Genomic DNA, 27,624 nt, shown 5'->3' with positions numbered 1-27,624 from the left:
TTAACATTTGAAGATAAATCCTAGTGTAAAAGGAACTCCTAGGAACAAGAAGCTCTCCATGTTTAGATGCGAGTTCTCTGAGCCTGGTTTTGGTAAGACTTTGGCAAACCCACTGTCAATGGATAGATTAGTACTAATCCCTTCAAATGCATAGTCCTACTACATTTAGAAAAAGTAGATGGGAGTCACAAAATCATCAATAACTTAAATATGGAGTGACAAAGGATTACTCTGATAATAATCTAAGAAATCTGTGTTCCCAGGTCACACGGCCGGTCACAAACTCAGCTATAAATGAGACAACAAAGTCACCTCAAAAAGGGCTACTAGCAGCCCTGTCCAGCTGGCTCAGTGGTAGAGCATCCGCTTGGAGTGTGAACATTTTGTATTCAATTTCCAGTCAGGGCACACAGGAGAACCACCCATCTGCTTCTCCATCCCTCCCCTCTCACTTCTCTCTGTCTCTTCTCCTTTTGCAGGCATGGCTCGATTACAGCAAGTTGGCCCCAGGCACTGAGGATGGCCCCATGGCCTCTGCCTCAGGTGTTAAGAGCTTGGCTGCTGAGCAATGGAGCAATGCCCCCAGATGGGCAGAGCATCACCCCCTAATGGGCTTGCAGGGTGGATCCTGGTCAGGATGCATGCGGGATTCTGTCTCTGCCTCCTCTCCCCTCACTGAATTAGATAGATAGATGATAGATAGATAGATAGATAGATAGATAGATAGATAGATAGATAGGCAGATAGATAGATAGATAGATAGATAGATAGATAGATAGATAGATAGGGATACTAGCTGCAAATACACTCACCAGGTAGTAAATACTGTGTCTTGCGAAGGTGACCAAAGAAAGTGAAATGAAAGAATGGAGATGGCAGGGTTGTGGAAGCTGACACATTGTCAGGAATGATCAGTGACCCTCCAGAGAAGCACTGCGAATCTCAAGAAGTATGGTTCAGCTAAAGAGAAATGCTCAGAAGTTGAAAGGAAATGTAAGATAGAAGATTACATATAATTCATAAGAGAAAACTATGACATAGGAAGAGTTAAAAACTACATAAGATGAACTTTTTAAAAAAGCCAGAAAGAAGACAGTTATGCAGAAAAAATCCAACATGAAATTTAACAGGTATCAGTTACTGCATTTCTTGTATTTCAGGACAAGGGAGATAAAAGAGAGGGTAACAGGGCTGGCAAAAGGAGGGTTATAACATTTATTGGCTCCTTCCCACTTACGTTGGACACATTACTAGGTGACTCGTATCACTTACTTAATTCTGACAATAATCCCTACGAAGAAAGCATTTCAATCCCTATTTTACAGATATTAAAACTAAGCTTCAGTGTGGTCACATGGTCCCAACTCTGTCTAAATTCAGGGGAATATTATCTTTATGTCAGAGTTACTGAAAAAGTGCCTTGAAACAATTAAATGTTAAATTTCCTTTGGAGAATGGTTCTAGTCTGGCTGGAGTCAGGCGAGTTCTCCATGCGTCAAGAGAAACCTGTAAATTGAGTACCTGTCAGGCTGGCTCCCCTCAAGAAAAGCCCTGGTTGAAGCAGCCAGTTGGAACTAGACAGAACCCAGGGTGATGAAATAGTCATTAGAGGCTGGGACCGAACAGGCAGAACTACTCCAGGCTACATGCAAGATCCAAGGAATACAGTGTTGAATAATGAAAGTGGCTCTCAAGAGAAGACCAAGACCCACAACTTGAAAAGAAGAAGCTACATTAACTGAGGAGCCAACAAGAGGTGCCAGAAAATTTTGAGGGATAGATATTTCCAAAGTGGACAACCAACTATTGAGGATGAAGGATTGTGTGTCGTGGGCCAACCAGTAGGAAAGAGCATGTTCCCAGTGACAACACCTGCTGATATTGTACCTGTTCCTGCCCCAAACAATTTCTGCCCTAATTCATAAATCAAGGAAAAGCATCAGTCAGCGAGATCCAGCATACGTGGCATGAAGACACAGAAAGGCCATTAATGGTTGCAGCAAGTTCACTGTTTAGTTAGTGAAAGAAGCAGAGTGTGTGACTGGCTTCTAATCCCTGCAGAATACAATAGTCGAAACAACAATTCTCAAGTAAACCATTTCTCAGGAAAATGAGCCAAATCGGAATGAGGGTGAACAAGTTAAAAAAAAAACAGTAACAACCAAGCATAACGCCAAATATGAGTACTGTTATGTACAACACTGTACAAATTTAATTACATAAGTTTAAAATACACAGTGAGCGAGAGGGTGGAGAAGAAGGCAGCTACTAAGATATAAGAAACAGAACAGCCCTGTGTAGTTGCAATTATTTCTATAGATGACAACCAATGAATACCAAGCATAGACCTTTTCTTCAAACAGTGAGTTCTGGAAAAAATTTTAAATTTTTTATGTTCTCATACATTAAAAGTTGGACCAAAAAAAGTCTCATCAATGTATCCTAAATCATCTTAATTAAATGGATATAAAATGCCACAAGTCACAAGTAATTGTTAGAGAGAAAAACAAATGGTTAGCAAGGGACACCTTGTAAATGACCAATCTCTGAGCACAGAATCTCTAACACTCCCTCTCCTCTCACTGCTTTTCTCTGCACCATGGCCCTCATCACGTCCGACATCCATGTACCTCACTGATTGCTTATTTATTTGCACACACAATGGCTCTAGAGGAGAAGTGCAATGCGGAGAAGGAATTTATTTTTGTTCATTCTCGATCCCCATGATCCATTAATAGAAAAATGTCTGACTCGTAGTAGGCACTCAATTGTTAAATGAATGACTAAATACATATCAAATTGCATTACCAATGAGCTCAACTCAAAGATAAGCTTAAGTAAGGACTATACCCTTCTGGAAAGTATTTTAGAGTACCACAAGTCCAAAGGTGAGGACAAAAACTGTATAAACAGAGACAAAAAGATATGGCTGGGTATTCATGAGCACTGTCAATAGTTTAATAGAAAAATCCAATCCATTCATTGGCTCAATATGAGCAGGAAGGTATGCTGCAATATCTATCTGCTTTTTGTCACGCTCAACTTTTCAACATTTGAAAGCTCTACTACCATAAAAAGTTATGATGGAAAATCCATTTTGGTATAATCTGCAAAAGCCCTCATAAGAAATTTAGACAAGCCCACATCCAATCCAGCAATGGATGGAACTGCAATTATATCACAGAGAAGTTTGATCTACAGGTGACAAAGAGTCTAACATTTTCCCCAAAACAGAAGGAGAAGTATACTGTCTACTTTTAATAGGAAATGCATTACCTTAGGAATGCAAAAACAAATGCTATTGCTTGGAACAAGTGGCTAAGTGTGTGAGTTTGGTTGAGTAACAGTGACTTAATATTTCTGCTGTGATTCTACTAACCTGGCTGGCAAAGACAAATTACTGTAAAATGAGGTGCTGTCTTTCTGTTACTAAAACTGGAAAAAAGTGGTCACAATTAGATTGATTGCATACATCCAGATATGAGAAGTCATTTATTATTTCTACCCAATCCAGGTAATGCATTTATACTGAACAGCAATCATTTGCCAATTTCATCAGTCACATTCCATTAGTAAATTCATGAATCAGGACTGTGTTTATACCACCATTGTGAATTTTAGTTATTTAAAGTAAAGGTCAGGCTCTGCTCTTGGATTATAATATCCAACAATATGTGAAAGTGAGCACACCAATAGAACCTTCATAGACAACTATAAAATTTAAGCCAAATGGGATAATTAAAACCAAATGCACTTTCTGACCTGCACAGACTATATAAACAAATTCTTATTAAATAAACTATTCTTCTCCCCAAAGATCAACATCACACAATTCCATCAATAGACTCTTGGGATGGGCACAAGGTTCAGGGCATGCGGCCACCTGTACCAGGTACAGCTCACGCTGTCTAGTGATGAGTCCAAAGCTTTGAAATAGGGAGTGTTTTTGCCAAGCCTACATACATATCCCACCCTTTCTGAAATACCAAAATGTCTTCCCGGAGATGTAAGCTTAAATAGGCCAACATTTTTAACAGACCGAGAAGGGTTGGCATGTTCTGCCCCTCATCTTGCAGTAAATCTTTCCTTGATCTATGTCCTCCAGCCACACTGGCCTTTCAGCAGCTAGCACTTGACCTCCTCTTTATACAAGCCACTGCCTATGCTGTCTCCTTTGTCCAAAATGTTCTCCTTCCCACCCCCTTCCCCAGTTAGAAATCAACTCAAGAATTTCCCTATAGAGAACTCATTGTATCATACACCTGTAGCACCACCGAACCTTCCTTTCTAGCCCTTGTACCATCCGTGCATTTGCACGGATTTATGAGATGTCTGGGTGAATATCCGTCTCCCCACTAGCTAGTAAGTGTCACGAGAAAGACACTTTTTGGGGTTTCTAAATGTATCCTGGCCCTCAGTACAATTCTGGGTATATATACTAAGTTCCTCAGAATTTGTGGGGAAAAAAAGGATAGAAGGGATGAATGAATGCAAAGTTTAACTCGCATTGTCAGAGTCTGGCATGGAGTGCCAAAGAGTTCAAGTTTTCAGGAGAGAGCACAGGGTGGACAGAAACACCAGGGAAACCACGAAAGAGGAAACTAGAGCACAGGGAATCAGGACCAAAGCAGATTTATCACTCATCTTCCTCAGTGTCTGATGTGGGTACCAAGGAATTATTAAATAGTTAAATGAATAAATGTATGAATATCAGGAATACGAGTAATCAATCAAGGTTTCTCTTTCTGCGCCTGCTGTTTCTGCTGCAAGTTTGTGTTTGTATTGATATGTTTCCTAATTCTGTTTAATCTACGGGAGCTTCTTCTTATGCTTTTTCTCACATTTTAAGCCTCTTGCTTTTCACTATTCTCCTCCTTGTGGTGATTATTTTGTTTGATTTTGGTTATTTATCTCATCAAGGGGAATCATGTTTCAGCCAGAACTATGTGTCACAGGTAAAATTTCACATTCTTCATGCCAACTTAGTTCCTTCCTTTCTCCGTGGTTAAAACTTATTAGAACTTTTCTTAGGCGTTTTCTCCAAATAATATGTAGTTACCTTCCATATGTAGACTTTTTTGTTATTCTGAAAAAGCGCTCAGTTGGCATTCCACCACTCTGTCAGAAAACAGGCCAGACAGAAAAAATAAAACAATGATCAGAACTCTCCCAAACCTACCAAGACACTGCCCATTCCATCCTCGGAACCCGTCTGTGCAGGGGACACACTGGTAAGACCCGGGAGAATTCACGCACTGCTCTTCTGGACAAGTACTTGGACTCAAACATTCATCAACATCTGAAAAATCAAAGAGCTAGGTCAGAGACATTTTATTAGGATACTAAAGTGAAAACTTAAGTTTGTGAGGAAGGAGGAGACAACACATGTCCTGGTGGGGAAAACAGCAACTGGCCAATCGATACCCTGAGTCTCTAAACCCACAGTGATAACAGATAGCAAGGTATGCCCTGACTGAAATATTTACACACATTCCAAGGAGACCTTGGACCTAATTGTCAAACTGATAGGGCTAAGACTCTCTGTTCTGGGAGCTGGCCAATTCTCCAGGGGCACCTTCTGGACATCAATACTTTCAAGTATTAGTGCAGCTTGCCAGACAAAACCCCCACAAGGAATAGGGATGAAAAGGAGGAAGCCATACTGTATCTACCGGCTAGAGCAGGGGTCCCCAAACTTTTTACACAGGGGGCCAGTTCACTGTCCCTCAGACCATTGGAGGGCCGGACTATAAAAAAAACTATGAACAAATCCCTATGCACACTGCACATATCTTATTTTAAAGTAAAAAACAAACAAAACGGGAACAAATACAATATTTAAAATAAAGAACAAGTAAATTTAAATCAACAAACTGACCAATATTTCAATGGGAACTATGCTCCTCTCACTGACCACCAATGAAAGAGGTGCCCCTTCCAGAAGTGCGGCAGGGGCCGGATAAATGGCCTCAGGGGGCCGCATGTGGCCCGCGGGCCGTAGTTTGGGGACCCCTGGGCTAGAGGTTGCCTCTACAGATACTTGATGCTCTGGGGAAATCCCCACTTTGGCTTCATGAGCTCCAAATCATTCTGAGTTTGAATAATTAAAAAATATTAGATGAGCATGAACTCATCACATACCTTCAAGATTTTCCAGAAAACATGATGATATGATCATCTAGCAATAATAGACCTTTCTTTTCATAGTCACAGTTAACTGCAGTTATTCGTCATTGTTCCTTTCAATGTGTGGAGAAAAGAATACCTTAAATACGGTTGGGACTGTGGCAGAGAAAACTACTCCAATAGCTGTAGACATTTTTAAGGATGGTAAAACAAAGTGGGGGGGGGAGGGAGGATACAGAAGATGGTTCAACAGTTGAAAATGAGTGGTAACACCTTGGGTGGTGGCCCCATTTAAATAAGTGTTTTTCTGGAGTTGGATTTTGAACTCAGTGAGTGGATTTAATGTCTAAATGTCCAATATAAAGAAATGTCTATAAAGAAAGAAATGTCTTTCTTTTGAAAGAAATATCTGATGACACACAGAACAGGCCTGAGAGTTTGATGTCTTCATTCTGGTAAATTCTTAAAAAATTATCTCCTATCATATACCCCTAGATGTATGTAAAAAAAAATGCTTAAAGTATAAAAGCTGAAGATGATATTAACAGAATAAACACCAGGTCAGCATTGTAATTATTTTTCCTATCAGCAAAAACTTCTTGCCAATAGACAATGACACACAGTGGTTTTTTGTTGTTTTTTTTTAGGTCAGATGTTCTGGGACTTCTTGTTCTACAAAAAGATGATGCTTGCCAGTTTCACTTTCCAAACAGCATTACATTATTCTCTGGATGGGATTTTTTTTTAAATAACACTACAAATGTTAAGTCAGAGAAGGTCACTGAGATAGGCTAGTCCAATAAATGAGGTGCAATGTGGAGCAACAGAAGACGACACCCCTGACTTTACTGCTGCTCTCACCTCTGTCTGCTTGTTCTTTCAGCTATAAATTAGCGACTACCTGACTGGTAATATCTTAATGGAATAAAGTAAGGACGCATGAGATAATGTCTGTAAACTACAATAGGCTCCTTGGAGACTGGCGCTGTTTGAAAGCAACTTTGTTAGTGACAGCTGAGAAAAATCTACAGTGAGCCAGGAGCCCGGGGACCTCTGGTTCTGGTCCATGACAAAATTAGAAAACAGCCATGTTATTTGGATCCTTCTTCTTCCAAGCCTTTTCACGCAGATAGAATAATACATTACTTACTCAGGAAACTCTGGTAATATTTCTGTTAAATAATTTGCATATATTGAATATTATTGAATAGTCTCCTGTTTTCCATTTATTCCCATAATTTTTAAATTTCTTTTCTACTCCTTTCCATTTTCCATCGGTATGCTGTATTTGTTCACTTAAATATCTTATCTTTCCATTCTGAGACTGTACATAGAACGTAAGGCTAAATATTTGACCTCTTTAGGGAATATTGCTTTGGACATAAATGCCTGTCAAATAAACCCACATCTCTCCCTCCCCTCCTCCCTGACTTTTTAAAGAAATACTCCCACGACTGTGCATGTACTGAGAAGTTCTATAAAAAAATAAAGGAGATAGGGATGGGGGCGCAGTTTAAAAAATTAACACATCCTCAGAACTAATAAGAGGACAGGCACCATACAAGATATTGCAACATGCATCTACGGTCCCAACAACGCTGAAGAAGGCTGACTTCATGGCTGCCACTGTACAGATGCAGCCAGCGGCTGAACGTGGGGTGCTGAGCTGACGCCAGGCTCTGCTGTCTCCTGTTTCCACGCAGCCCCGGCCGAGCAGAGAGCTCCCGGAAAGAGGAGAGCAGGAACACTTTCCACCTGCACAACACCATGTCCCTCGGCCGGCAGGGGAGAGTTCAGAGTGCGGTTCTGATCTGGGTTGATCAGAAACCCAGTAACATAAACCGTTCCCACTTCTCCTTCGATTAGAACCAAAGGGGCCAAAGCAAGAGGCCAGCAGGGGGCAGGGGCAGGCTGCCCAAAAATGTCTAATTAGCTCTCCCTCCAGGTCTGGAGCATCAGAATTGTGAAGAAAATCAACGTGCGGAAGAAGCCAAGGGACAGCTGAGTGTGTCCTGCCCCGACCTGTCCACCCTCCCTCGCTCTCAGAGCCCAGCCATGTTGGAAAGGGGCTGATCCTCGGGCAGCGAGGCAGGGGACCCCACGGAACCAGCACTGTCCCCGCTTGGGGTCCTCAAACACTTTCTCAGACAGCCCCGCTCCATTGTCCTCGTCGTTTCCATGGCAGGAAGTTCAGGGTAATTTTCTTTTTCTGTCGTGTCTTTGTCTGGTTTTGATATCAGGGCAATGCTGGTTTCTTCATGAAAATAATTAAATGGTTTCAAAAAGAACCTGTGTGCCATTTGGACCCAAACATGAGGCTGTATTAAATGGTTAATCATTTTGGCCATGCTGTAAAAAGTTTTCAAAACATTTTTGTAAGGAGAGCGAACTCGCAGATGTGGTCCAGAATTAAGAAACTTGTATCTAGTGCAGTTGGAATTTGACTTGGGAGTTGGTCAGACAGAGCTTCTGTCGAGTCTGCAAGTCCCAAAATGTATGTAAAAGAAACAAGTGGAGACAAAGACACAGACCACAGTGAAAAGGTCAAACAACAACAACAAACATCAGTAGTGGTTACACCTGCACCGTGTCCTCAGATGAACAGTCCAGACACTGTAATTAAGTCTGGGTTTGTACTAACTCCGCAAGTAATTGTTCCAAGGTGCTATCACTTGGAATACCAGGGAAGGAGGATAGTGTAGTGCTTAAGAAAGAGCATAATGGTAGAAAATAATCCGGACGGAGCCACTGCAGGGAGACAAAGAGCTGTGACTCCAGGAGGCAGAAAAAGGTGGATGAGGTGGTGGCAGGCACAAATGCCTGGAGGTAAAGGTAAGGCAGGGGCCCACCAGCCCCAAGTCCTCGCCCCAGCCCTGAATTTCTGTCAGGTTCACTCAGCGCTGAGGAGCAGGCATACTCCCCCCATTCTCTCGGCCAACTCACCCTCACAGTGTCCTCCCGGGGTCATGCGGTATCCGCTGTCACAGTATTGGCACCGGAAGGCCCCCACGGTGTTGATGCAGTGACCTTCCCCACACACATCTGGCCTCTGGCACTCATCAACATCTACATCAAACAGGAAAAAATTGTTGCATTTTAGTCCCCAAAATGTAAGTTCAAACATCTCCCATCTCCCAGTTTCCTCTGAATTTAAGAATGAAGTAACTCATTTCTACAATCGCCTGCTTTAGAATGGAGTGGTTTTGATTTCTGCGGGATCCAAAAGAAACATTTAACACCTCAGGTCTTTGTACACACTTGATACTCTCCACTTTAAAGTATTGCAGAAATAATATCCTAATAACTATGCATGGTGCCGGGTGGGAAATAGATTTATCAGGGAGATCATGTTGCAAGTTTTATAAAAGTCTAATGACTATGCTATATGCCTGAAACTAATATAATGTTGAATGTCAACTGTAATTGAAAAGAACTTTTAAATGCAAGAGTGTTGGAGAAAAAAATTCCTACTTTTATATCTTTCAGTATCTAGCAGATTACTATGTCTTAGCAGATATTTAATAAAAACTTCTGCATTGTCTGAATAAGCACTGAACTGAGGGGTAGGGAGTTCACAGCCCAGACTTGGGAAGCGATGATCAGGGAAAACACCCCCATTACCTATGCAGTTAGTTCCCTCCTCGCTGGCCATAAATCCTGCTGGGCAAATGCACAGGAAACTCCCCTCCGTGTTTTCACAGCGCCCCTGGGAGCAGAGGTGTGGGGTCTGCGTGCATTCATCAATATCTGTTAAGATAATTACGGATAAAAAGATTAGGGTACTTCAGCATGAAATTCTGTCTCCTGGTTCATGAAATAACCAATATGCTCCCCGTGTCCCACAGACCTTTATAGCTAATGACAAGGAGACGTGACTGTTCTCCTCAAACACTTGAAAAGCGGTGACTGGGAAGAGGAAATACGCATTGTGTACTGCTTCAAAAGCTAAAGCCACAGAGACAGATGTCAGGTCAACGCTAATGGGCCTTGCTGATACCTGGAGTCATGTATGCTCTGGAATTCGCTGTGCCACTTCCAGGCTGGGAAGTGTTGTGACAGGGACTCTCCCATTTAAACACAGGTGGAGCCCTTTCAACATGATATTTTATGGTTCTAACAATACATACAGTGTATACAAATACAAGAAAAACAGCCCTATTATGAACAGGTGGATGCCCCCCTAATATATGTATATATACAAAATCAAACAGCAAAAGTCACAAATCTTGTTTAATGGTATTTAGTATATTACAGTAGTATTAATCAGCTATATCTTTGTTGTTTTTATTCACCATATAACCCTTCGCCTCTAAAAACTAAATTTAATGTTAACATATTAAAATGATTTATTTGACACCATCACAGCTCTTCCTGAGAAACATTTTCCAAAGAACACCCATCAATAACTTTGTGTCAGCATTAACTGATTTTCAATTTAGAAATCTCTGTTAGAAATGAGATTTTATGCACTTAGAGAATACAATTCTTCATTGCAGGATTTATCAATATTAATTTGATTCTGCTAAATATACGTTTGTAGCTGGCTATTTTTGGAACTCTTTATTTTAGGTACTTTACCTGAAACACTTTTGGAAATCACTTCACCTCTCTGTAATTGCATTACACTTGGCAAGGCAGGCAGTATTGAACCAAGAGGTAAGAGCTTTCCATGCATTTAGCAAACCTCTTTCTGAGCATCCTTAGCCCAGGAATAAAAGCTTTTCAATATTAAGCACAGGAACATCTGCCCAGGATAACTATAGAAAAGAGTTCTTACTGTGCAAATATTTGATATTTAGTCATTTCGTCAATCAAAGAATCACTTACCAGTACATTTCCTCTGTTGCTCACTGAACTTGTAGCCCTCGTAGCAGATACAGGTAAACCTCACCGGCAGGTTAATGCAGTGTCCTGCTCCACAGATGTCAGGGTTCACAGTGCATTCATTGATTTCTTTAAAAATAAATAAATGTGGGGAAAAAACAGATATAAACATAAAGATTTCATTGCTATTTGTAAACCCTCACTTTCTATTTCCTGATTAGCTTATCGCCAGGTATGAAATAAAAGACAAAAGGTGACCACCTCTGATATCAAGTATAAGTTCATTTGGTTACTTTATAAGTGATCCATTAGGGCCCACCTAAGGTCATCAATAATCCCTAACAAAACAACGTCTAAGATGGAACAAAGTGGGTAGAAACTCAGAAAGAAGCCATGTTGTAAGTTTTAAGATAATCAATTAATTCTTCCTAACTTCTAGGACGGCCTATCAAAGAATATCTATCCACCCAAATTCATCTTAAATGATGGACTTTGAATCAGCATGTGATTTATCCTGATAAGAAATGCAGGGCAACTTGGCATTCGCTAGCAGGCTAAATTCAAGTTCCACCAACTTTGTTCAACCTCCTCCAAAATTTCTCTGTAGTTCTCAAGAAAGATGTACCACTTCTAATCAAAGCAAAAGTTCCGGGTGTGACTTTACTCTTAATTTGCCAATTCCAACATGAGCATATTGTTAAAATAGAATTTTACCAATTTTATTTATATTTATTTATTTATATTTATACTGATAAAATGGAATCTTCTTTCAAATCTTCTCTGCTAAATTCCTCCCATACTCTTCTACTGATTCCTGCTGAGACTCGCTTCTTCCGCAGAGCCTGAGCAGTGAGCAGTGGGTCCTTACTCCACTGGTAGACAGATGCTGTGACAGAGACTGGATATAGGAGTCCTTGGTGGGTGAGGGCCAGAAAAAGGGGCCTAATTACCAAAGGGACCTGAGGACTCAGGGGTGGCCTACTGAGATGATTTACTTCTCTAAAATAGTCTGCTTTTGATAACCCTTTGTAAGGAGAGGAAGAATATATAGCAGGGGTAGGGCAGTGGTCAGAAGTCCAATCTTGGAGATGGTATGGGTACCAATTTTGCTGTCCCTTCCTAACTCTGTCACACAGGGGCAGGATAATCAAAGATTCTATGCTTCACTTTCCTGCACGTATAAAATGGGAATAATCAAAGTACCAACTTCAGAATGCCAAGGTCAAAGGGGGTAACTTAATGCATGTAGACCAATGCCTGGCACATTATCTGTGCTCAATAAAACTTAGCCATTATCATCTTTATTACTGTTGTTACTATGGAAGTCATATAAGAATATACAACAACAACAAAACAGCACATTTACAACAATAGCAATTAGCTCACTATCATCACATAGTAAACAATGCTTAAAACACATGCTTTCACAGAAGAGCCCAAATGGCCCAGCGTAAGGAGACAGGGACCTTGAGCATGACAGGTTAAAGCACAGCTTTGTTAGAGGGGTTTGTAATTTGAATGAGAAGAACAACAACTGTGCTACTGTCACCAATAACCCACTATCCATTCTGCAGAAGAAAGATATAGCAAACAGTGCCTTAGCAAAGGCTCATTGTGGAAATGACCCAAATGGGCTTGAGGTTGCTCTCAAAACCCAAACCACATTTCTTCACAGTTCATCAAGTGGTGTTCACTGTACTGTGACTTTAAGACACAAGATGCAATCACTTGAAAACTTGCTTGACTTGAAAAGAAAGCATATGAATACAGAGCTGTAGTATTTTATACAAAAATCACTTGGAGGTCTGAGAAAACCACACATTTCTAAATTAGTGATATCTTTAGTGAGCCAATTTATGCTAATCAGTTCAGAAGAACAGATTTGTTTACACTCAGTATAGTATAACATTACATAAAAAATAAAATAATTCAAAAAGCTAAAATACGTGGGTGATTAACATTGTTACTTAAACTTTAGTGATGGGTAATTTAACAGAAATGAATTTTGATACATATATAGCATAGATCATTATATAATCAATAACAGGATTGGAAAATGTTCACTTGTTACAAAATATAGTTGGGTATAAACTGTAATTTAGATATCATATAAATTAATTACCAAATACACTAAAAGGAAGATTGTAGGGAAATAAATCCAGCGATTAGGGGAATTATAGTTTTTTCTTTATAGTTCTCTGTATTTTTCAAAATTTCTACAAAGAGTATGTATAATTTTTTATCAGAAACTTTATAATCTCCCCTTAAAAATCATCATGTCTATGTGTCACAAAAATCTGAAGGTGAAAGGTGATCTTCAGATTATATTCCTAGACCCTCAGGTAAAAGTTCTCTTCTCTGTTTATAGGAATTCTTTAGTAGAATTGTGTGAAAAGCGCACTTCTAACCATCTAATCCATATTGTGGTAGCTTTCTTTGAAAATTGCTATTTACACTTCTTGGTTTTCTTTGTAATTACTGATCTTTTTCTTTATACTCTTCACTGCCATTTTCTTAAGACAGAAATGACATATTGATCATAATTACAAAGAAGAAAAAAACCAAATTCAGTAACAAAGCAAAAGGCTGGGGTTTGCATGAAATGCTTGATCAGTACTCACTGCCCCATCAACCACACATACTAATTTGTTGATTACCAAATATTTGTCACTTTTCAAGGCATATCAGAATGGAATTTTTACATGTGTAAACAAAAGTCTTCGAAAATATGTGATGCTTAATCCGAATGAGATATATTCTTATGCCCCAGTTGGCCATATTTAAAAGTTTCATAAGTCAGCTCCAAGACATAAAAAAATTCTTAAGAATTGTAACTCCTTAGTCTTAGGAAATGAAATGAATATTCATGGCCTCTCCTTCCAATCTAGTATCTCAAAGAGAAGCTGAAAGGTTGAAATCATACTTATGAGGCATGTTAGAGGATCTTTAGCTGATTACCTTGTAGATTAACAAGCATATCAAGCTGCAGACTGAAAATGTTGATCCCCGTTGGCAGGACACTACCCTATGTAAGGAAATGCTCCTCGGACACCACTAGAGGGTACTAAGAGATACATTGAAGGACTAAGGGACATTTACCAAAATATGTGTGATTTCTACACTGTTTGTCCCATTCAAAATTTTTACAAAGAGTATGTATAATTTTTTATCAGAAACTTTATAATCTCCCCTTAAAAATCGTCATGTCGATGTGTCACAAAAATCTGAAGGTGAAAGGTGATCTTCAGGTTATATTCCTAGACCCTCAGGTAAAAGTTCTCTGTTTATAGGAATTCTTTTTTTTTTTTTTAATTATAATTTTATTTTTTTAATGGGGCGACATCAATAAATCAGGTTACATAAAATTGTGTGAAAAGCACACTTCTAACCATCTAATCTATATTGTGGTAGCTTTCTCTGTAGAAAGAGTCGTAACACCTTCAAAACATCTCTGCTGCTTCTCTGTAGAAAGAGTCGTAACACCTTCAAAATATCTCTGCTGCTTTCTCTTCACCAGTCATCAGAAGTTCATCATCACCATTCTTATGGTAAAAATAAATTACTAGTACTCCTTATCTAAAATTTTAAAAACCATGTCTCCTACTGCCTCTTCCCACACTTTCCCTCCTCTTCTATTAAATTTTCATTCTCCACCATGGATTATTACATGGAGAGGTGAGTCCTAGGGGTACTGTCTGGAAGAACAAGAAAAGCTTTCTGCTTTTTCCATGTTATTTTTTTTTTAAGGGAAAAAGACATTATGGCCCTGGCCGGTTGGCTCAGCGGTAAAGCGTCGGCCTAGCGTGCGGAGGACCCGGGTTCGATTCCCGGCCAGGGCACACAGGAGAAGCGCCCATTTGCTTCTCCACCCCTCCGTTGCGCCTTCCTCTCTGTCTCTCTCTCCCCCTCCCGCAGCCAAGGCTGCATTGGAGCAAAGATGGCCCGGGCGCTGGGGATGGCTCTGTGGTCTCTGCCTCAGGCGCTAGAGTGGCTCTGGTCGCAACATGGCGACGCCCAGGATGGGCAGAGCATCGCCCCCTGGTGGGCAGAGCGTCGCCCCATGGTGGGCGTGCCGGGTGGATCCTGGTCGGGCGCATGCAGGAGTCTGTCTGACTGTCTCTCCCTGTTTCCAGCTTCAGAAAAATGAAAAAAATAATAATAATAAAATAAAAAAAAAATAAAAAAAAAGAAAAGACATTATGCTTTCTATTGTTTGAAGAGATCATTCACACATAGGTGTGTGAGACTGTTCCCAGAGAATGGATCAGTTTATGTGAAAACATACGTTTCTTGGATTAGACTGTATCGAAGTAAGCCCTGGAAATATGGCAAAGTCTCACACAGGAATCACGAATTACTGGCCTCTGTGGAATTCCAGAAAATAGGGATGTCGTATCTTCAGCATTTTGGTTTCCAAAGAGATCAAAGGACTGCTCCCCCAGACTCCTCTATGTGTCCTTCATAAACCCCATCACATCCCCCCAGGGTTCTCAGGACCACCCTGCCCTTTCCTACTACAGGTGCCCCTAAAACAAGTTCACCTTCACTAGGTCGAGGACCTTATTCTGTTTTGTTTTGTTTTTTCACTAGAGTCCATTTAGGATTTGGAAAAAGAGCCAAAATGAAATGCCAATGAAAACCAAACACTCTATTCATCTCAGCAACAAGACCAATGGTGGATTTAAGAGTTTGGTATCTCTGTCATATTTCTATTTATAAATGAAAAAAAAAAAACACTTTTGGCAAAACATAAAAATGAGCCTTTAGGGTTTTTTTCCTAACCATGTAATTACTCAAAATAAATAATAAATAGAGCCTGGAAATAATAAAGTGTGATGAATGTACATAAAAACGAATTCATTTTCCATCAGCATACACAGTTTAGTGAGGCTGTAATGATATTTGTAATGTCTCTTTTTAAAGTAAATTTATTGAGATGACATTGGTTAATAAAATTAAATAGATTTCAGAGGTATATACTTCTATAATACATTATTTGTATATTGCATGTGTTTTCACCATCTCAAGTCAATTTTCCTCCCATCACCATTTATCCCACGCTAACCCCTCTTCTCCTTCCCCCCATCCCCCTCACCTGGTAATCACCATGCTGATGTCTGTGTCTATAAGGTTTTCTCTCTCTCTCTCTCTCTCTCTCTCTCTCTCTCTTTCTCTCTCCCTCTCCCTCCCTCCTTCCCTCTCCCTCCCTCCCTCCTTCCTTTCTTTTTGCTTAATCCCTTCACCTTTTTTCCCCAGTCCTCCTACGCTCTCCCCCCACAGCTGTCAGTCTGTTCTCCGTATCTATGAGTCGGCTTCTATTTTGCTTGTTAGTTTATTTTGTTCATTAGATTCCTTATCTAAGTGAAATCATATGGTATTTGTCTCTCTCTAACTGGCTTGTATCCCTTAGCATAATGCTTTCCAGGTCCATCCATACCATCACAAAAGGTAAGATTTCCTTCTTTTTTATGGCGGAGGAGTATTCCACTGTGCAAATGTAATACTGCTTTTTTATTCATTCATCTACTGATGGACACTTGGGCTGTTTCCAAATCTTAGCTACTGTAAATAACATTGCAATAAACACGGGGGTGCATATATTGTTTCAAATTACTGTTTTGGTTTCTTTTAATATATTCCCAGAAGTGGAATCACCAAGTCATAAGGCAGTTCCATTTTTAATCTTTTGAGGTAACTCCATACTGCTCTCCACAGTAGCTGGACCAATCTGCGTTCTCAGCAATAGTTCATGAGGGTTCCCTTTTCTCCACATCCTTGCCAACACTTGTTTGTTGATGTATAAATGAAAGCCATTCTGACAGATGTGAGGTGATATCTCATTGTGGTTTTCATTTGCATTTATTTCTGATGATTAGTGATGTTGAGTATCTTTTCATGTCTATTGACCATCTGTATGTCCTCTTCGGAGAAGTGTCTATTAAGGTCCTTTGCCCATTTAATTTGCTTGGTTTTTGTTTTTTGTTTTTGAGTTTTATGAGTGCTTTATAAATTTTGGATATTAACCCTTTTTCAGATGTATCACTGGCAAATATGTTCTCGCATTCAGTGGGTTGGCTTTTCATTTTGTTGATGGTTTTCTTTACTGTGAAAAAACTCTTTAGTTTGATTCAGTCCCATTTGTTTATTTTTTCATGTTTTCCTTGCCTGAGGAGATATATCAGAAAAAAATATTGCTACAAGAAATGTTCAAGATTCTATTGCCTATGTTCTCTTCTAGGATTTTTGCAGTTGTGAGTCTAACATTTAAGTCTTTAATTCATTTTGAGTTTATTTTTGTAAGAAGGCGGTCCAGTTTCATCTTTTTTGCACATATCTGTTTAATTTCCCAACACTATTTACTGAATAGGCTATCTTTACTCCATTGTATGTTCTTGTCTCTTTTATCAAATGTTAATTGACCATAATGGCATGGGTTTATTACTGGGCTTTCTATTCTGTTACATTAATCTATATTTCCATTTTATGCCAGTACCATGCTGTTTTGATTGCTATGACCTTATAGTTTAGTTGGATGTCAGGTATTGTGATCTCTCCAACTTTGTTCTTTCTCAAGATTGCTGTGGCTATTTGGGGTCTTTTATGGTTCCATATACATACATTTTTGGAATCTTTGTTTTAGTTCTGTGAAATACACTATTGTTATTTTGATAGAAATTGCACTGAATCTATAGAGTGCTTTGGGAAGTATGCACATTTCAATGATGTTAACTCTTGCTATCTATGAACGCAGTATATGCTTCCACTTATTTGTACTTTCTTTCATTTCTTTCTTTAGTGTCTTATAGTTTTTTAAGTACAGATCTTTTACATCCTTGGATAAATTGATTCCTAGATATTTTGTTTATTTATTTATTATTTATTTATTTATTTATTTATTTATTCATTTTAGAGGAGAGAGAGAGATTGAGAGAGAGAGAGAGAAAGAGAGACAGAGAGAAGGGGGGAGGAGCAGGAAGCTACAACTCCCATATGTGCCTTGACCAGGCAAGCCCAGGGTTTTGAACCGGCAACCTCAGCATTTCCAGGTCAACGCTTTATCCACTGCGCCATCACAGGGCAGGCTATTTTTTGATGCACCTGTATGTAGAACTGTTTTTTTAGTTTCCTTTTCTGATAGTTCATTATTGATGTATAAAATGCAACTGACTCCTGGACATTTTTTTTTGTACCCTCCCACTTTACTAAATTCATTTATCAATTTAATAGTTTTTTGGTGGAATCTTTAGGGTTCTCTATATATAAATAATGACAGTTTTACTTCTTCCTTTGTAACTTGGATGCCTTTATTTCTTCTTGTCTGATTGCTGTGGCTAGGACTTCCAGTACTATGCTGAATAAGAGTAGTGAAATCAGACATTCCTGTCTTGTTCCTGATCTTAAAAGAAATACTTTTCATTTTTGCCCATTGAGTATGATGTTGGCTGTGGGTTTGTCACATAAGGCATTCATTGTGTTGAGGTATGTTCCTTCTCTTCTGACTTTGCTGAGAGTTTATTTTTTTCTCATACATGGGTGCTGGGTTTTATCAAATGCTTTTTCTGCATCTATTGATATGATCATGTGATTTTTATCCTTCATTTTGTTTATGAGGTTTATCATGTTTATTGATTTGCAGATATTGTATCAACCTTGCATCCCTGGAATAAATCCCACTCAATTTTGAGTATGATCTTTTAAATGTATTGATGAGTCCAGTTTGCTACTATTTTGTTGAGGATTTTAGCATCTATGTTTATCAGGGATACTGGTCTATAATTTTGTTTTCTTTGTAGTTTCTTTATTTGGTCTTGGAATGAGGATAATGCTCGCCTTGTAAATGAGCTTAGGAGTCTTTCCTCTTTTTGAAATTTTTGGAATAGATTGAGAAGGACAGTGTTAGTTCTTCTTTGAATGTTTGGTAAAATTATTTGGTGAAGCTATCCGGCCCAGGGCTTTTGTTTGTTGGCAGTTGTTTGGATTACTGCTTCAATTGCACTAGTTGGACAAATGTTTCTCTAAAGGGGTTAATTATAAGTTTTAGAAAAGATCTGATGAGCAAATAGCTTTATAATGTTTGGGCAATGATAATTACAAAGGTTTCCGCAAAGGCAGTCATGAAGTCAAAGAATAATTTCTGCTGGTCTGCAAGGTCCATGGAGAAAATTTGGGAAGAACAGGAAGAAGCGTCAAAGATTACCTTATGGAAAGGTTTACAAAATGCCCTGGCTTCCTAACTGCCCCACAATGAGCATAAATTGTCCCACAACAATTGAAACAGATGTTTCCACTTTGCAAATATTTGCCAGAGAAATAAGTTTCATTTTCCAACCTATCCTTGAGCTGTTCAGACAATATACTAAATCAAGAATTTATATGCTGAAATGTATAATTTATTTGTAAAAAGCATGCCAATAATGTTGCAAGCCACCAACTCAACTGTTAAGAGTGGAAAATATCACATTTATTTCCTGCAAATATGTGGCTCACTTTATAATGATTACTTGTCAAAGGGTGTCTGACAAAATCTGAGAAGTTTCCTAATCTCACTATCATAAAGATATCATCACTAGGCAATGTGGAGCTGATTTTGTTTTAGACTCATTATTCAATCCCTTTCTTCAACTTATCGGAGAAAGTAGGAGGGACAACATTAACCTCTTTTGTGTTTTAGGGGAAAAGAATCATTGCATAACATTCCTAAGAGTACTGATCACAACACTCTCTCAACCTATATGTTTGGCTCTCATATCAAACCAATGGGAACACCTATATTTTGATTTAAATTATATTTGAGACAAAACAGTCTTCTTATTCTACTCTTGACTACTGATTATAGTGGAGCTCCAAAGCTGCAAACCCATTTTAATTCAAAGACTATTTATATGTTTCCCCCAGAGATGGTTTCAGATTATTTTACTTGGAAGGAGAGCACCTACAAATGCTTCATGAAAATTAAATTTCAATGTTAACTTGTTTCCTAGAAAGAAATATTTGTGCTGCAAACATGTGATAGCAGATGTTAGCCCTGTCTTTCTGCCAAACTCAAATTAAGCTCTTTTAACATCTTCATATAGCACAGCTACTTCCATTTTCTTATTAGCTCTGCAGTTCAGTTGAAGTTAAGTAACTTCAATTTGTTAGTCCTCACACAGCTGCGCTGAAATGAGGAAATTACATTTATCTAGCCAAACTGAACCTCTACAAAGCTAGTTTGCAAGAGGTCCTATCCACTGAAGTCAGTCATTGTTAAAAAAGCACAAATTAAGAATATTTTGACATTGGAAAATAGAAATACATTACATAGGAAAACACTAGTGAATTGCATTGTCACACTGCAATTTTTCTTTTCTACACTGAGGTTAACAATGAGAAGATCCCTGATGACCAAGACAGTATATGTATTACACATTTGAGTGCATCTCAGGGCATAGCGGTCGGAGTATCTTTTAGATGTGTTTAATAAAGCGGGTAGGCACATAAATGACTTCAGAATGGACAGTAACTATTTTAGCCAACGATCATCTATAAATGACATCTATCATGTCATTGTACCACTCTAAGAATATTTACAAAAGCTAACATTTTTATATCACTTTACTCACTATTAATAGCAAAATCAAAGAGGAGCTGCCGTGAATAAGTGTGGGAAAGGCCATGGCTCTGAGTGCAGGTGGGCGCTGAGGGTAGCAGGGTAGCCCTGAACGAGGGGAGAATGGACTGCTAAGTCCATGATGTGACTGCACTCTTCACCTTGGGACACAAGTGCTTTAAGAAATACTCTTCAGTCTGCTCGCTCAAGTCAAATATCTACAAGAACATATATCCACATTTTTGAAAAAACAGCTAAAAGTTTTTGCTTTTTTTTAAACACAAAGAAATTGTATATATTTTAAATAATTGGATAATTATGTATAATTGCATATATGTACACAATTGTATACTTGTGTTTAACATAATTGTATATAATTTAAGGTATACAGTTTGATGTTTTGATATATGTATACTGTAATCACCACAATTCAGCTAATTAGCATACTGATCAGGCATATTTCTATCTGAAAAATGGTGTGTGTGTGTGTGTGTGTGTGTGTGTGTGTGTGTGTATAAAATGTTTCTGAGGAAGGAAGTATTTTTAAGGAGGCTGCAGACTCCTTTATTGGCCTCTCTTGTAACACAATGCCAGTTTCATCCTGAGGTTGATATAATTCATCTGACTGGCCTTTGTTCTGATGATAAAACTAATATTTGCCCACTGTAAATTATGTGGAAATGGAAAAAAAAATCTACAATATCCCAAACCTTTTGGATCATACTACAGAAAAATAATCATTTCTAATAGCTGGTATATTTTTTCTAGCATTTTCTCAACATAAGTCTTTTTCATATACCTGATACAACAGTCAATAGCCTTCATTTTTTATATACTTGATTTTGCATTTAACAATACTACGTGACCATTTTCTGCTAAATTTTAAAAGTTCTTCAAAAATACTGTATTTGATGGCAACACTATGTTCCAATGTGTAAATGTAACATAATTACCTATTTCCCTATAGTAAATGTTTAGGTTATTTCTATTTTGTTCTCTATTACACATAGTGCTGTTGTAACACAGTACCCATTTCTATAAACCATTATCAGTGTGTTGGGGGACATTATTTACTTATACTAGATACTTAATATTTATTACTGAGTCAAAATTTCTGCAGATTTTTTAAGTTCTTGGTACACATGCCAGCTTGTGCTTTTCAGAAAAGCCGAACCCATTTACATTCCTTCCAGCGACGTGAGAGCCTCAATTTCATGCTATGAGAATTAAGTACTAATTTGATAAGAATAAAGAATTAGTTTAATTTGCATTTCTTTGATTATTAGTAAAGTTAAAATTTTCTGATATATGTTTTTTGGTATTGTTTTTCTTTATGCATTATCTGATTATATTATCTCCTCATTTTTCTTTTTTAAGTTAGTTTATTTAACCTACAGTTCTTTCTATCTACATAAACTGAACATAAATGCTGCCACTGAGAAATATTAGGAAGAATTACTGAGAGATGTCAGAACCTCATGCCTTCTAGTCCATCCTCCGTGAACGTCTTATACCGTGTCATAAATTTGGCCACCAAAGCATCCAAGTGATAAATGGCTGTACTACCGAGCTGTCGACGATGTTCATAGCTGCCATCTGGACAACCTCTCCTATCAGCGGTCCATCGCAATTATTCAATACATAAAAGCTCTGAGACATGCCCTTCATTATTGTTTCAAGAGGAATATAATGAGCTGAAAGCTCATGGAGTCTTCCACAAACTTCAGGTAGCCCTTGTGGAGTCTGCTGACTGACCATGAAACTGGCCATCTTCCCCAGATACACCTCCCAGTCCCTTTCCGGGACTTCCCCGATCTGTAGTAAAAGGATCTGGGTTGCACTCTGCAGGCTTCAGCCATAAGCAGGGCTGTTCTGAGGTTTCTGCAGGACTTCTCTCCAAGTCTATGAGTCAGCTGTGAAGGAAGATTCAGACCTTCCTTCCTGCACACAGTAGGTAACACACGGCAAATGCTGGGAGCAGGCAGGCGAACTGCCAGGCACCTGCTACCAATAGGTTGTTTCACTTTACATGTAGAATTGCAACACAAGATCAATCTGCAGGTGCACATGTACTTTCCCATGGTTCTATGCAAGGCATGTGGAACATCGGTGCCTTTGTCAACCTCTGTCAATAAAACCACTATAAAGTCTCTCTGAGAGTTTGTCTCAAGTTGCTGTGATTGTGCCACTGTTTTTCAATATCTCCTGAGTTACTACTACCTGACCACTATTTCTAGCATCACTGGGATTAACTCCACGGTGGAAACTGCTTGCAATAATGCTAATTTTAATTTTCTTTTTGGGTGGAGTTGTGATGGTCTGATGTTCAAGGGTCAATTTTATTCCACTTCAACAACATAAAGTTCACATAGAACACATATAATTCTTGTCTTTTTATCAACACCTGATGGTCCATATACTAACAAATGAGGAGAGTCACCACATTGCCTCAGGTTGTGCGCTGGGCTGCCTGCTCCTGTGACAGTCCAGTCATCCCCTTGCGCAGGGGCAATGCTCGTCCAAACAGAGGTTCATGTCAGCTGGAGTTCCAGCCCGATGCCTGAAAGTTCCACAGGTGCCCTGCACCCCCTTATTTTTCCATTGCTATTTTTATTGCTGATTTATAAGAGCTCTATGTACATTAAGGGTACTAACTTTTAGGCTGCTGATTTGTTTCAAATTATGAGACGTGCTTATAATTTGTCACTAATAATTAAAATAATATTTATTATAATGATGTTTAAAAATAGATAAAAAAATATATTGAAGGACAAAAAGATCATCCATGACCCTATTAACTGGTGATAGTTCAACACACTGATGTGCTTTCTGTTTCTTTTTCTGTTGGTAAATACTTTAAAAAATAAAATCAGAATCACACTGTGTTCTGTATTTCTTAATATCATGCCATAAGCATCTCCTTGTGACATTAAATATTCTTTTAAAATATTACTTTCATAGCTATGTGATAGTCTACTGCATATGTACCATAAGTTATTTAAACCTGTTTCTCCTTTTAAAAAATATATAGGTTCTTTCCAAATCTTGCTATTACAACTAATCCTGCCATAAGCACTCTTACATATGTGACACAATTTTGATACTATATTTAAAGTAAAGTTCACACCCATGTCTCCTCCACAGGCTATGAAGTATAACAGCTACTGCACTCACCTGTCACTTGAGTAGGTGCAATCACTTGGCTGGCACTGGATGTAGAGGCGTCAGGAGCTACTTCCACAGGCACAGGAGGTGATGTTTTTTCTATCACTACTATACCAGGAAGGAGGGGGTCAAAAGGAAATTATAGCCCGTTAGATGCATTGAGATAGCATTTCCAAGTGCAAGTGTCATTTAGTCTAACAACATGCCACAATAGTTCCTGGGTAGTAAGAACTGTTATAGGTTCCTTAAGCTCATAGTATCAAACTGTGACCTAGGTCTCAACATTTAGTAAGAATATCTAGAAATAATTCAGAACCCAAGGAAAATGACCCTTCATCAAATGATGACCCTCAATAATGTTCTAATAATATAATCATTCCTGACCACAGGAAGTTGTGAAAAACTTTTCTTTTGCCATTATATTACGATACCATCATAACATTAACATTATGTGAGTGCACTGACATACTTAAGTATATAACTCCTATGATTTATTAAACCCTAAAATCAAACACATAAATATTTTTGTCTTCCTCTGTCATCGGGAATGCTCTTTCAAACAGCACAGGTGAACAAAGGCTACCTGGAAATTGTGGATGCAGATGAATAGTTGAAACACCTGGAGAGAGCTGGGGTTGACCAGGCTCAAGTTTCGTTTTCTCTTGATCCAATGAAGATATTTCCTGCATGATTGTATTAAAAAGACAAAAAGAGAATTGAAAGTGGGAATTATTTTTGGTTTCCACTCAGAACTATTTTTATTTAATTAATGCTATTCTTAGAAAGGCAACAAATATCACAGAACATTAGACAAAAATCTGTGTAACTGCGTGATTTAAAAAAAAAAAGAACTATTGCTGTGCCACTACACTGGCAAGCCCTTGAGTTTCCTCTGTAGTGCGAATCCATGCACACCCTCTCCAATTTCCCGAGAGCCCAGAGCAAAAGGTCCCTTCAGACATTTTAAACAAATGTCATGGCTGAGGAGCCCACACTCAGTCTGGACCAAAAGTAATCCCTAAGGAGAACTAAACAGTCACCACATTCACATGCGGCTCTGCCTCCAATTAGACAATGGATTTAGCAGATGTGTTGTAACAAAGTACACAGTATTAAATTATTTTATGTTGGTTAGTCATTATGGCTGCCCTTAATAACTGTGCACCTCCAGCTCTCACAGTCCAGAAAAGAAACAGAAAATTAGGGACTTGGAGGAGTACCCCAGACTTCCTGTGTGCTGTCCCCCACTCCTGTCCCCTTGACTACAAGCAAAGAAAGAGACACATGATTCAGCTTCCAGGTACAGCTCCTCAGGATTCATGTAGACTGAACAATCAGGCTTGTTAGGAATCTGTGACCTCGCCCACATCTGTGTGGGGACAGGGTATTCATAGCATCACTTCACTAAAAGCATTTATCAAGTAAAAAAAAAAAAGCATTCATCATCAAGTTCCTTGGTCACTGTTACCTTACTCTCTCTCTCTTTCTATAATTATATACTCTTTTTATTTAGAGGGGTTTTTTTGGTTTGTTTGTTTTTTGTATTTTTCTGAAGTTGGAAATGGGGAGGCAGTCAGACAGACTCCCACATGCGCCTGACCGGGATCCACCCGGCATGCCCACCAGGGGGTGATGCTCTGCCCATCTGGGGTGTTGCTCTGTTGTGACCAGAGCCATTCTAGCACCTGAGGCAGAGGCCATAGAGCCATCCTCAGCACCCGGGCCAACCTTGCTCCAATGGAGCCTGGGCTGAGGGAGTGGAAAAGAGAGACAGAGAGGAAGGAGAGGGGAAGGGGTGGAGAAGCAGATGGGTGCTTCTCCTGTGTGCCCTGGCCAGGAATCAAACCCGGGACTCCTGCATGCCAGGCCAACGCTCTACCACTGAGCCAAGCGGCCAGGGCTTTTAGAGGGTTTTAAAAGAACATATAGAGACCTGAATCTTCTCTTGAAATTGTCTTTATTTTGCTTTTCTAACATCACTCACTCCTGATTCTCCTACTACTTTGATCATTTATTCTCCTCTTTCATGACTCCTCATGTTCTGTCCCTTTCTTCATTTTATTTTTTAATTAGAGCTGACAGTATTATTTTATATTAGTTTCAGGTATACAGTACAGTCGTGAGATAATTATCACACACTCCCTCCCCTGCTTTAATTACTCTCATCCTCCAGAAAGCTTACTCCCCTGGCCTCCTCTTCCTTTTCATCATCTTTAGTCTGAATCACCACTTTTCCTACTTTTTATAAAACACATATCCTGCCTGAGTACCTCATCAAAGATCCAATTTGGTAGGCATGTGTCCTTACAGGGTAACTCGATTTAGATATTCCACAAATACCTTAAATCCATCCACTCCTTCCAGAACCATCCAGTAACCCATTTCAATTTCATTTCTGTCAATGCCACAATCATAATCCATCCAGGGAAAAGTCATTTTTTTGTCCTCCCTCCTTCATTTCTCATCTCAAGCCCTGCCCAAGGGCACTATAGCTTGTTCTACTATTTAGCCTTTTCCATACCCATAGCCTCCACTACCCCAGGTCTGGACTCACTCTCTCATCCTCAGTTTATCCTGGTAATTTAATTGGCCTTATAGCTTCCTCTCTCTCCCTATGTCAGCTAATCCAGCTGTGATTTATCTTCTAAAAATACTAAGCATATATTCATTTCCCCTTCTTTTATTCTGTTAATTTTTTTTAATTGACTGATTTTAGCAGGAGATGAAGGGAGAAGAAGTACCCTGATTGGGGATCACACCGGCAACCTCTGAGCTTTGGGACAATGCTCTAACCAACAAATTACCGAGCCAGAGTCTCCTTCTTAAAAAAAAAAAATTATTTTATTGATTTGAAACAGAAAAACAGGAAAGGAAAAAGAGAGGGAAAAGAGAGATGAGAATCATTAACTTGCAGTTGTTTCACTTTAGTTGTTCAATCTTTGGGATCAAGACAGTGACCTTGGAATTATGTTTTGACCCCACGCTCAAGCTGGCAACCTCCGTGTTTTGAACCGGGGACCTCCGCATTCCAGGTCAATGCTGTATACACTGTGCTAACACCAGTCAGGCAGGAACACAGACTAGCTATTACCGATTGAAGATGACCTCTATCAGTCAAGATTGCACCCTAATCCCTACAGCCCAAGGTCAATGTCAGTAAGGAGAAGACCATTAATCCACTCCTGCAGTCTACGAACTGAATTTTCCCCATCAGCATGGGGCAGCAGACTCCCTCATCAATTACCACGTCTCCACCTGACATTACGGTACAGTTGACGAGCAGAGTATTTATCCATAAATGACAACTGCAGTTTGGGATCCCAAGCCTTCCAAAATTTCTTTTCTAACCGAGTAGCTCATACTCCCCTCACTGACCTCTTATAACTGTCCTGGCCAAACCTTTGCACATATAACTTCCCACCCCTGGACCACCTTGCCCTCTCTCTTCACCAATCTTTAGTATCATGAGGCCTTAAGGAATGAAGATCACAAAGATTTTGGTTGTATTTCTCCCACTGCCGCCTCTCCAAATAATCTACAGTAAGAGTGCCCAAGAAAAAGTCAGGCCCTCTGTCAGATTCCTAAAGAAAGGTAGCATAGGCCCTGGCCGGTTGGCTTAGCGGTAGAGCATCGGCCTAGCGTGCGGAGGACCCGGGTTCGATTCCCGGCCAGGGCACATAGGAGAAGCGCCCATTTGCTTCTCCACCCCTCCGCCGCGCCTTCCTCTCTGTCTCTCTCTTCCCCTCCCGCAGCCAAGGCTCCATTGGAGCAAAGATGGCCCGGGCGCTGGGGATGGCTCTGTGGCCTTTGCCCCAGGCGCTAGAGTGGCTCTGGTCGCAACATGGCGACACCCAGGAGGGTCGCAACATGGCGACGCCCAGGATGGGCAGAGCATCGCCCCCTGGTGGACAGAGCGTCGC

General features: G+C 39.4%; 1 protein-coding gene and 1 pseudogene across 12 annotated transcripts in view; both read right to left on the bottom strand.

Moving 5' to 3' along the window:
• LTBP1 (latent transforming growth factor beta binding protein 1) overlaps positions 1-27,624 on the bottom strand; it is a 432,506-nt gene that overhangs the window by 107,137 nt on the left and 297,745 nt on the right. For 7 of the 12 annotated variants that reach the window (XM_066266871.1, XM_066266869.1, XM_066266873.1 and 4 more), the window contains 6 exons: positions 24,288-24,387; positions 23,714-23,812; positions 10,954-11,079; positions 9,748-9,873; positions 9,070-9,192; positions 5,180-5,299 (listed from right to left, as the gene is read on the bottom strand). In XM_066266871.1, the coding sequence (XP_066122968.1) occupies positions 5,180-5,299; positions 9,070-9,192; positions 9,748-9,873; positions 10,954-11,079; positions 23,714-23,812; positions 24,288-24,387 (694 nt within the window). The remainder of the gene's footprint in view (positions 1-5,179; positions 5,300-9,069; positions 9,193-9,747; positions 9,874-10,953; positions 11,080-23,713; positions 23,813-24,287; positions 24,388-27,624) is intronic. The other 5 variants (XM_066266870.1, XM_066266876.1, XM_066266878.1 and 2 more) reach the window with 1 other exon arrangement.
• On the bottom strand, positions 22,008-23,074 carry LOC136330290 (replication factor C subunit 3 pseudogene; annotated as a pseudogene).

Source organism: Saccopteryx bilineata, chromosome 3 (assembly GCF_036850765.1).
Source record: "Saccopteryx bilineata isolate mSacBil1 chromosome 3, mSacBil1_pri_phased_curated, whole genome shotgun sequence".
Taxonomy (NCBI): Eukaryota; Metazoa; Chordata; class Mammalia; order Chiroptera; family Emballonuridae; genus Saccopteryx; species Saccopteryx bilineata.
Note: the sequence above shows the minus strand (reverse complement) of the source record. Positions and strands in the feature narration are given on the sequence as shown.